General features: G+C 45.6%; 1 protein-coding gene across 1 annotated transcript in view; it reads left to right on the forward strand.

Annotated features, from left to right (window-relative positions):
* Nucleotides 1-1,182: 1,182 nt before the first annotated feature.
* pik3r4 (phosphoinositide-3-kinase, regulatory subunit 4) overlaps nt 1,183-11,667 on the forward strand; it is a 24,534-nt gene continuing 14,049 nt past the window's right edge. The window contains exons 1-10 of the mRNA XM_034698348.1: nt 1,183-1,533; nt 3,900-4,634; nt 4,707-4,840; nt 4,923-5,133; nt 5,205-5,606; nt 5,717-5,851; nt 5,994-6,215; nt 6,375-6,548; nt 6,654-6,799; nt 8,163-8,366. Of these exons, the coding sequence (XP_034554239.1) occupies nt 3,917-4,634; nt 4,707-4,840; nt 4,923-5,133; nt 5,205-5,606; nt 5,717-5,851; nt 5,994-6,215; nt 6,375-6,548; nt 6,654-6,799; nt 8,163-8,366 (2,346 nt within the window). The 5' untranslated portion in view covers nt 1,183-1,533; nt 3,900-3,916. The remainder of the gene's footprint in view (nt 1,534-3,899; nt 4,635-4,706; nt 4,841-4,922; nt 5,134-5,204; nt 5,607-5,716; nt 5,852-5,993; nt 6,216-6,374; nt 6,549-6,653; nt 6,800-8,162; nt 8,367-11,667) is intronic.

Consider the following 11,667-nt stretch of genomic DNA (forward strand, 5'->3'; position numbering starts at 1 on the left):
GATTTGAGTCACTGAGGGAACACAAAGACTTCATACAGGTGAACAATCTGACATCAACACTGTGCTTGTGCAGTGGAGTAAACATATTTATATTTTTCATACCACGCTTTTAATTTGAAGAAGAAGTCGCTTAACTTCCGGTGATGTACCTTTAACTTCACAGAGCTTCCCACACACAGCAGCTCGCGCTCTGTGTGCCAGAAAGTTCCTGTTCCTTGGAATAAAGATCGTTTCTGTAACAAGAGGATTCACTCTGATATGAGAAGTGAGGCAACTTCCGGTGAGCACCGATTTATTAACGAAAAGAATCTAAAAAAAAGAATTATTACTTTTTTTTCCTCAGAATAAAAAAATAGAATATTAAAACGATTTTGTTTGTTTTCTGGCCCACCAAATTTTTATCACTTTTATTTTTCTTAATTTTCTTATTACCATAGTTATTATTTTACTTATTATTATTAGTAGTGTTGTTTTTATTATGGTTATTACAATTCATTATTATTATTATTATTATTTTTTTTTGAATTTTCTCATAAATAACAAACAGATAAATGCATACACAAAATAAAGACATAGTGGAGGTTTGGATCAGTCATCAACAATGTAAGATATGCATCCTCCCCACACCCACGTCCATTTGTAACATTGTTTATATATATATATAAATTGTATTCTATCTTTATTTATCTATTTTTATTTTTACTTACTTTATTTTACTAACTGGAACTTCTTCTTGATTGTACTTATGTCTGGGTTGCTGCAACAACTGAATTTCCCCCCCAGGGGATCAATTAAGTAACATCTTATCTTATCTTAAGATAAGCTATCCCTGTAAAAGAAAAAAAATAGACATGGAGGAGAAAAAACAAACAAAAAACAAAGCAAACCCAAAACAACAAAAAAGACATGTAGGCAATATAATTGTAGGGGCCTGGAGTCCTGTGAGGACTGAGTAAGGTTACAGGTTGTTACAATTTTCTAATTATTATTATTTGTATTATTATTAGTTATCATTATTGATTTTATTAGTAGTAATATTAGTAGTATTGTTAGACTGTACTTTGAATTTAAATGTATTTTTTAAAAAAGGAGAAGAATAAAGATTGGTCTTTATCTACAGAGTGATCCCTCCTCCTAATAAACCATCTCTGCAGTACCGCCTGTTCGCCGACAGGGGGCTCCAACGTGCAGACCACTTCCGCTTCGACCCGGATTCATAACATCAGCTGAACCGTCTGCGGGTCTAAACCTGGTCTGAACTGAGTCTGCGGGTCTAACTGTTGTTTACTGTTTACTGTTCCGGTGAGAACTCCTCACCGGCTGCTGAGCGGCGTCTCTGCGATGCGGGTGTCTTATTAAACAGACGGGGGGCGCGACATGAAGGCGGTGACTCTGCGGTCAGCCTGAAGTTAGTGACCGTTTGATCCGTTACACCTACAACAACAGCAGCTAGCTTGTTTGGACACAAACCTTCATCTTCATCATCAATAACGGTCCTGACAGCCGGAGAGGAAGCTTCCACACCGAGTTACAGTCAGTATGTGTTTATAACACATTATTATATTACATTATTACCACTTATATGACGTCATTAAGTAGTAATAAGGAGCTCATAGCGCTAAGCTACATGCTAACTGAGCTGTCAGAGCTGAATCATGTGACTGATGGAGGTCTGAAGAAAGACTTCAAGGTTTCATCGACATATGGTTACTTTAGGTCTACATTAGAGATCAGAACTTTAACAAGAGGGTCCAGGAGGACTTTAAAGAGACCAGCATGGGGGGATGAGGTAGTTTAGGGTACTGATGTGGATCCAGGAGGACTTTAAAGAGACCAGCATGGAGGGATGAGGTAGTTTAGGGTACTGATGTGGATCCAGGAGGACTTTAAAGAGACCAACATGGGGGGATGAGGTAGTTTAGGGTACTGATGTGGATCCAGGAGGACTTTAAAGAGACCAACATGGAGGGATGAGGTAGTTTAGGGTACTGATGTGGATCCAGGAGGACTTTAAAGAGACCAACATGGAGGGATGAGGTAGTTTAGGGTACTGATGTGGATCCAGGAGGACTTTAAAGAGACCAACATAGGGGGATGAGGTAGTTTAGGGTACTGATGTGGATCTAGGAGGACTTTAAAGAGACCAACATAGGGGGATGATGTAGTTTAGAGTACTGATGTGGATCCTGAGGAGGACTTTAAAAAGACCAACATAGGGGGATGAGGTAGTTTAGAGTACTGATGTGGATCCAGGAGGACTTTAAAGAGACCAGCATGGAGGGATGAGGTAGTTTAGGGTACTGATGTGGACCAAGGAGGACTTTAAGGAGGCCAACATGGGGGGATGAGGTAGTTTAGGGTACTGATGTGGATCCAGGAGGACTTTAAAGAGACCAACATGGAGGGATGAGGTAGTTTAGGGTACTGATGTGGATCCAGGAGGACTTTAAAGAGACCAGCATGGAGGTATGAGGTAGTTTAGGGTACTGATGTGGATCCAGGAGGACTTTAAAGAGACCAACATGGAGGGATGAGGTAGTTTAGGGTACTGATGTGGACCCAGGAGGACTTTAAGGAGGCCAACATGGAGGGATGAGGTAGTTTAGGGTACTGATGTGGACCAAGGAGGACTTTAAGGAGGCCAACATGGAGGGATGAGGTAGTTTAGGGTACTGATGTGGATCCAGGAGGACTTTAAAGAGACCAACATGGAGGGATGAGGTAGTTTAGGGTACTGATGTGGACCCAGGAGGACTTTAAGGAGGCCAACATGGAGGGATGAGGTAGTTTAGGGTACTGATGTGGACCCAGGAGGACTTTAAGGAGGCCAACATGGGGGGATGAGGTAGTTTAGGGTACTGATGTGGATCCAGGAGGACTTTAAAGAGACCAACATGAAGGGATGAGGTAGTTTAGGGTACTGATGTGGACCCAGGAGGACTTTAAGGAGGCCAACATGGGGGGATGAGGTAGTTTAGGGTACTGATGTGGACCCAGGAGGACTTTAAAGAGACCAACATGAAGGGATGAGGTAGTTTAGTCCAACCTGGGATCCAGTGCAGGTCTGAAGGTTTCTTAAACCCAGTAAAGGATCTGGTCCAGGCTGTCTGGGAAAGATAAGTCCTAGATAAGGTTTACACTCACACAGTCCTGAATCCACTTCAGGGGATCCTCTGAAACCACATGGCACTGGAACAGTCAGAGTCAGAGTCACAGGCAGGTGTGGAGGGAAAAGGGGGGCACAGGTCTGGGTGCAGGCTTTTATAGTGTTGCGGGTGTGGCCTGGTTGGTCAGGTGTGGCCTGGTGAGCTGGTGTGGTCCTGATGGACTGCAGAAAGAGTCTGAGTCTAGGATTAGAGGGGTCTACCTCTGCACACCTCTGGGTCCTGCAGGGCTGACCCTCTCTGCAGAACTGAAGAGGGTTAGAGCATCACAAGCAGAAATCCACATCCTGATGAGTCCAGATAGAGCCAGGCCAGGTAGACCGTGTTATCTGTAGACCTGTAGGCAAACTGGAGGGGGTCTGTGATGAGGCCCAGAGGTCAGAGCAGCAGGTCCAGAAGAGATGGATGCATGAGTTATGGGTTTCAAGTCCGGCATCAGGGTCTCAGATCAGTCTTAGTGTCACTTGTGAGAGGTCTCAGATCATTAGAGAGGGTCTAGACTGATCCAGGACCTTTAATAACAACATGTACCTGAGTCTGGTTCTCTTGTTCTTTGTGGATTTCATCATTAGGACATTAGAGTCCTTTATCTGTCTCTACTTTGATCCTAAATGTCCTTAAGAGTCTGCAGAGATCTCTCAGACCGGTTCAAACTTTAGACCCCAGATTTAAGAACACCAGGGTCTAGGTTGTGAAGTGGTTTTAAAGGTTTAAGGAGACCTCTTCCCTCCACAGACCCGTGCCGAGGCGAGATGGGGAACCAGCTGGCGGGGATCGCCCCCTCACAGATCCTCTCCGTGGACAGCTACTTCTCAGACATCCACGACCACGAGTACGACAAGAGTCTGGGCAGCACGCGGTTCTTCAAGGTGGCCCGGGCCAAACACCGCGAGGGCCTGGTGGTGGTCAAGGTCTTCGCCATCCAGGACCCGTCCCTGCCTCTGACCAGCTACAAGCAGGAGCTAGAGGAGCTGAAGATCCGGCTGCACTCCTGCCAGAACTGCCTGCCCTTCCAGAAGACCTCGCTGACGGAGAAGGCGGCCATCTTGTTCCGGCAGTACGTGCGGGACAACCTGTACGACCGCATCAGTACGCGGCCTTTCCTCAACAACGTGGAGAAGCGCTGGCTGGCCTTCCAGATCCTGAACGCCGTGGACCAGGCGCACAAAGCCGGCGTCCGGCACGGCGACATCAAGACGGAGAACGTGATGGTGACCAGCTGGAACTGGGTCCTGCTCACGGACTTCGCCAGCTTCAAGCCCACCTACCTCCCAGAGGACAACCCCGCAGACTTCAACTACTTCTTCGACACGTCCCGGAGGAGGACCTGCTACATCGCCCCCGAGAGGTTCGTGGACGGGAGCATGTTCACCACGGAGAGCGACCAGAACACGCCGCTGGTGGACCTGACCAACAACAACCAGAGGAGCCGAGGGGAGCTGAAGCAGGCCATGGACATCTTCTCTGCAGGTGAGGACACGCCTCCTTCACCTCTGTGACATCACAGGGTTTGTGTCTGACTCCGCCCCTCTCTGTTTTCAGGATGTGTGATCGCTGAGCTCTTCACCGAGGGCGTCCCGCTCTTCGACCTCTCTCAGCTGCTGGCGTATCGGAAAGGTCACTTCCAGACGGAGCAGGTCCTCCTGAAGATCGAGGACCGCAGCATCAGAGAGCTGGTGAGGGTCCTCGCTGACCTCCGGGTCTGACGATGATCAGGTCTGACCCCCTGACCGGTCTGAACCCGTGTGTTTGTCTCAGGTGGCTCAGATGGTTCAGAGGGAGCCGGAGAAGCGTCTGACGGCGGAGGAGTACCTGAAGCAGCAGAGAGGGAAGGCGTTCCCCGACATCTTCTACACCTTCCTGCAGCCCTACATGGCTCAGTTCGCCAAGGAGACCTTCCAGTCCGCCGACGAGCGGGTCCTCGTGATCCGCAAAGACCTGGACAACATCCTGCACAACCTGCGAGGAGGTGAGGGGGGACAGGAAGTGTTCTCATGGTCTCACAGTGAGCGGGCTGTAACTGTATCTGTCTCTCTCCAGGCTCCTCCTCCTCCTCCTCCTCTTCGTCTCAGGAGGGCGGGGACATCGTTTTGAGCGCCCGCGAGGAGCAGGGCCTCATCGTTCTGGTCTCTGTCATCACGTCCTGCCTGCAGACGCTGCACTCCTGCGACTCCAAGCTGGCGGCCCTGGAGCTCATCCTGCACCTCGCTCCCCGGCTGAGCGTGGACATCCTGCTGGACCGCATCACGCCGTACCTGCTGCACTTCTGCAACGACCCCGTGCCCCGGGTCCGCGCTCAGGCCGTGCGCACGCTGGCCAAAGTCCTGGCGCTGGTCAAGGAGGTGCCGAGGAACGACGTCAACATTTACCCAGAGTACATCCTGCCGGGGATCGCACACCTCGCTCAGGACGACGCCACCATCGTCAGGCTGGCGTACGCAGGTCAGAGGGAGGGACCCGGATCAGGATCAGGATCTCATCGTGATATAATCATACTGATTTAAAGTCTGATAAAAACTCTAACGCCTCTTCTGTTTGTCTCCGGCGTCCAGAGAACATCGCTCACCTGGCAGAGAGCGCGCTGCGCTTCCTGGAGCTGGTTCAGGAGAACAACGTGAACACGGAGCAAGACCTGAGCGGAGAGGATACGGAGGAGGCGCTGCACCCCAACGAGAACTACGACTCAGGTACGCACGCACGCACGCCAAACGAATGCACGCACACGCATGCACGCACGCACGCACACTCGCACGCCAAACGCACGCACGCACCCACGCATGCACCCACGCACGCACACACAGCTGACCGTCCCTCGTGTGTGTGTTTCAGAGCTGCAGGCGCTGCATGAGATGGTGCAGCAGAAGGTGGTGACGCTGCTCAGCGACTCAGAGAACATCGTCAAACAGTCTCTGATGGAGAACGGCATCACGCGCCTCTGCGTCTTCTTCGGCCGGCAGAAAGCCAACGACGTGTTGCTGTCTCACATGATCACCTTCCTCAACGACAAGAACGACTGGCACCTGAGGGGCGCCTTCTTCGACAGCATCGTGGGTGAGGAGACGCGGAGCCTCGGACTCTTTAGAGTGTGCAGAGATGATGATGATGATGTGCTGGTCCTTGTTGTTGTTGTTGTTGTTGTTGTTGTTGTTGTTGTTGTTGTTGTTGTTGTTGTTGTTGTTGTCGTTGGTAACGCTCTCTGTCTGGTTGAAGGCGTGGCGGCGTACGTGGGCTGGCAGAGCTCGTCCATCCTGAAGCCGCTCCTGCAGCAGGGTCTGAGTGACACTGAGGAGTTTGTGATCTACAAAGCTCTGAACTCTCTGACCTGCATGTGTCAGCTGGGGCTGCTGCAGAAACCACACATCTACGAGTTCGTCAGCGACATCGGTGAGCTCTCACTCGCTCCTCTTCCTCGCTCCTCTTCCTCGCTCCTCTTCCTCTCTCGTCTTTGACCTCTGACCTTTCTGATTTGTTCCCTCCGGCTCGCCGTAGCTCCGTTCCTGTGTCACCCTAACCTGTGGATCCGTTACGGCGCCGTGGGCTTCATCACCGTCATCGCTCAGCACCTCAACGTGGCCGACGTCTACTGCAAACTGATGCCTCACCTTAACCCCTTCATCACCCAGCCCATCATCCAGGTCAGACCTCCTCTTCATCATCATCATCCTCCTCTTCCTCCTCCTCCTCTGTAATCTTCCTCCTCCTCCTCCTCTGTAATCTTCCTCCTCCTCCTCCTCTGTAGTCCTCCTCCTCCTCCTCCTCTGTAATCTTCCTCCTCCTCCTCCTCCTCTGTAATCTTCCTCCTCCTCCTCCTCCTCTGTAATCCTCCTCCTCCTCCTCCTCCTCCTCCTCCTCTGTGATCCTCCTCCTCCTCTGTAATCCTCCTCCTCCTCCTCCTCCTCCTCCTCCTCTGTGATCCTCCTCCTCCTCTGTAATCCTCCTCCTCCTCCTCCTCCTCCTCCTCCTCCTCCTCCTCCTCCTCTGTAGTCCTCCTCCTCCTCCTCCTCCTCTGTGATCCTCCTCCTCCTCTGTGATCCTCCTCCCCCTCTGTAATCCTCCTCCTCCTCCTCCTCCTCCTCCTCTGTAATCCTCCTCCTCCTCCTCCTCCTCTGTAATCCTCCTCCTCCTCTGTAATCTTCCTCCTCCTCCTCCTCTGTAATCCTCCTCCTCCTCCTCCTCTGTAATCTTCCTCCTCCTCCTCCTCTGTAATCCTCCTCCCCTCTGTAATCCTCCTCCTCCTCCTCCTCCTCCTCCTCTGTAATCCTCCTCCTCCTCCTCTGTAATCCTCCTCCTCCTCCTCCTCCTCCTCCTCCTCCTCCTCTGTAGTCCTCCTCCTCCTCCTCCTCCTCTGTAATCTTCCTCCTCCTCCTCCTCTGTAATCCTCCTCCTCCTCCTCCTCTGTAGTCCTCCTCCTCCTCCTCCTCTGTAATCTTCCTCCTCCTCCTCCTCTGTAATCCTCCTCCTCCTCCTCCTCTGTAGTCCTCCTCCTCCTCCTCCTCTGTAATCTTCCTCCTCCTCCTCTGTAATCCTCCTCCTCCTCTGTAATCTTCCTCCTCCTCCTCCTCCTCCTCCTCTGTAATCTTCCTCCTCCTCCTCCTCCTCTGTAATCTTCCTCCTCCTCCTCCTCCTCCTCCTCCTCTGTAATCTTCCTCCTCCTCCTCTGTAATCCTCCTCCTCCTCTGTAATCTTCCTCCTCCTCCTCCTCCTCCTCCTCCTCTGTAATCTTCCTCCTCCTCCTCCTCCTCTGTAATCCTCCTCCTCCTCCTCCTCCTCCTCCTCCTCCTCCTCTGTAATCTTCCTCCTCCTCCTCCTCCTCCTCCTCCTCCTCTGTAATCTTCCTCCTCCTCTGTAGTCCTCCTCCTCCTCCTCCTCCTCCTCTGTAATCCTCCTCCTCCTCTGTAGTCCTCCTCCTCCTCCTCCTCTGTAGTCCTCCTCCTCCTCCTCCTCCTCCTCCTCCTCCTCCTCCTCCTCTGTAATCTTCCTCCTCCTCCTCTTCCTCAGATTGATAAGGAGCTGGTGTTGCTGAGCGTTCTGAAGGAGCCGGTGAGTCGTTCGATCTTTGATTACGCTCTGCGCTCTAAAGACATCGGGAGTCTGTTTCGCCACCTGCTGCTGCGGCAGAAGAAGCGCGCCGGATCAATCCCAGAATGCCCCATTCCTGACGACCCCGCCATCGCCCAGCTGCTGAAGAAGCTGCTCTCTCAGGTCAGAGACAGATCAGCTGCTCCATGCTGTAAACTTTAACTCAGCTTTATTAATAAAGCATGAAGCATGAAGAGCTTCAGAAGAAACAGATGAAATACTTCAAATCAAATCTTTGTAATAAATCAATAAAATTAAATCTGATAAATATCTACAAATATAAAAATACAATCATTACAATTAAATATATTAAAATCAGATAAATACCAGATCAATTCAATTTAATAAAATTAGAAATGATGCTAAAACACTGGTCATAATGGTCATAATGGTCATAATGGTCATAATGATAATATTGGTCATAATGGTCATAATGGTCATAATGATAATAATGGTCATAATGATAATATTGGTCGTAATGGTCGTAATGGTCATATTGGTCATGAAGATAATAATGGTCATAATGGTCATAATGATAATGGTCATAATGATAATAATGGTCATAATGATAATAATGGTCATAATGGTCATAATGATAATAATGGTCATAATGATAATATTGGTCATAATGGTCATAATGATAATAATGGTCATAATGATAATAATGGTCATAATGGTCATAATGATAATATTGGTCATAATGGTCATAATGGTCATATTGGTCATGATGATAATAATGGTCATAATGGTCATAATGATAATATTGGTCATAATGGTCATAATGATAATAATGGTCATAATGATAATATTGGTCATAATGGTCATAATGGACATAATGATAATAATGGTCATAATGGTCATAATGATAATAATGGTCATAATGATAATATTGGTCATAATGATAATAATGGTCATAATGGTCATAATGATAATATTGGTCATAATGGTCATAATGGACATAATGATAATAATGGTCATAATGGTCATAATGATAATAATGGTCATAATGATAATATTGGTCATAATGGTCATAATGATAATAATGGTCCTAATGGATTAATGATAATAATGGTCATAATGATAATATTGGTCATAATGGTCATAATGATTATAATGGTCATAATGGTCATAATGGTCCTAATGGATTAATGGTCATAATGATAATAATGGTCATAATGGTCATAATGGTCATAATGGTCATAATGGTCATAATGGTCATAATGGTCATAATGGTCATAATGGTCATAATGGTCCTAATGGATTAATGGTCATAATGATAATAATGGTCATAATGGTCATAATGGTCATAATGATAATAATGGTCATAATGGTCATAATGGTCATAATGGTCATAATGATAATAATGGTCATAATGGTCATAATGGTCATAATGGTCATAATGGTCCTAATGGATTAATGGTCATAATGATAATAATGGTCATAATGGTCATAATGGTCATAATGGTCATAATGATAATATTGGTCATAATGGTCATAATGATTATATTGGTCATAATGATAATATTGGTCATAATGATAATATTGGTCATAATGGTCATATTGGTCATAATGATAATGATGGTCATAATGGTCATAATGATAATAATGGTCATAATGGTCATAATGGTCATAATGCAGCCCAGAGTTAAAATGAAATGACTCTAAATTAAAGCCAGATTAAAAAGGTCTGAAATTAAAATAAATTAAACTTCAGATTTAAACATTTAAAATAAATCTCTCAGAGTTAGACATCGTGACTTTAAACCGTCACAGTTTTCTCTCCTCAGTGACGACGGACTCTTAGAGGAAGCAGACTTAACTCACACACACACACACACACACACACACACACACTCACACACACTCACACTCACTCACACTCACTCACACTCACACACACACGCACACACACACACACACTCACACTCACACACACACAGATTTCTCTCAGTGCTTTGAAGCGTGTGGTTTTGTTGGTGTAACCTCAGAAGCTCCAGATGAGCTGCGGTGGGCCGTCCCTCTGATCCTTGTTGTTGTTGTTGTTGTTGTTGTTTAGTCTCTTTGTTGTGTACAGGCGGCCTCCATTAACCCCGTTAGTCATCAACTCTAAACTTTAAACATTTCCTAATTCCTCCTGGTCTCAGCAGACCCCTGAGGACGGTCTCTGTGTTGTGTTCAGGACTCGTGGAAAATGTGGGAGTTTAAAGACTCACGAGGGAAGAACCTTTAAAGTCTCTGTCTCTCACAATAAAAGATTTTTATATGAACAGAGACGAAGCAGCATGGAGGAGATAAAGTCAGGAAGGAGAGAATAAAAGAAAGTTTAGAGCTTCAGAAATATAAACTCCTCTGATGTAAAAACTGAAATATAAACTCCTCCTGATGTAAAAACTGAAATATAAACTCCTCTGATGTAAAAACAGAAATATAAACTCCTCTGATGTAAAAACTGAAATATAAACTCCTCTGATGTAAAAACAGAAATATAAACTCCTCTGATGTAAAAACTGAAATATAAACTCCTCCTGATGTAAAAACTGAAATATAAACTCCTCTGATGTAAAAACTGAAATATAAACTCCTCCTGATGTAAAAACTGAAATATAAACTCCTCTGATGTAAAAACTGAAATATAAACTCCTCTGATGTAAAAACTGAAATATAAACTCCTCTGATGTAAAAACTGAAATATAAACTCCTCCTGATGTAAAAACTGAAATATAAACTCCTCCTGATGTAAAAACTGAAATATGAACTCCTCCTGATGTAAAAACTGAAATATAAACTCCTCTGATGTAAAAACTGAAATATAAACTCCTCCTGATGTAAAAACTGAAATATAAACTCCTCCTGATGTAAAAACAGAAATATGAACTCCTCTGATGTAAAAACTGAAATATAAACTCCTCCTGATGTAAAAACTGAAATATAAACTCCTCTGATGTAAAAACTGAAATATAAACTCCCCTGATGTAAAAACAGAAATATAAACTCCTCTGATGTAAAAACAGAAATATAAACTCCTCCTGATGTAAAAACTGAAATATAAACTCCTCTGATGTAAAAACTGAAATATAAACTCCTCTGATGTAAAAACAGAAATATAAACTCCTCTGATGTAAAAACTGAAATATAAACTCCTCCTGATGTAAAAACTGAAATATAAACTCCTCTGATGTAAAAACTGAAATATAAACTCCTCCTGATGTAAAAACTGAAATATAAACTCCTCTGATGTAAAAACTGAAATATAAACTCCTCTGATGTAAAAACTGAAATATAAACTCCTCTGATGTAAAAACTGAAATATAAACTCCTCCTGATGTAAAAACTGAAATATAAACTCCTCCTGATGTAAAAACTGAAATATGAACTCCTCCTGATGTAAAAACTGAAATATAAACTCCTCTGATGTAAAAACTGA

Source organism: Notolabrus celidotus, chromosome 12 (assembly GCF_009762535.1).
Source record: "Notolabrus celidotus isolate fNotCel1 chromosome 12, fNotCel1.pri, whole genome shotgun sequence".
NCBI lineage: Eukaryota > Metazoa > Chordata > Actinopteri > Labriformes > Labridae > Notolabrus > Notolabrus celidotus.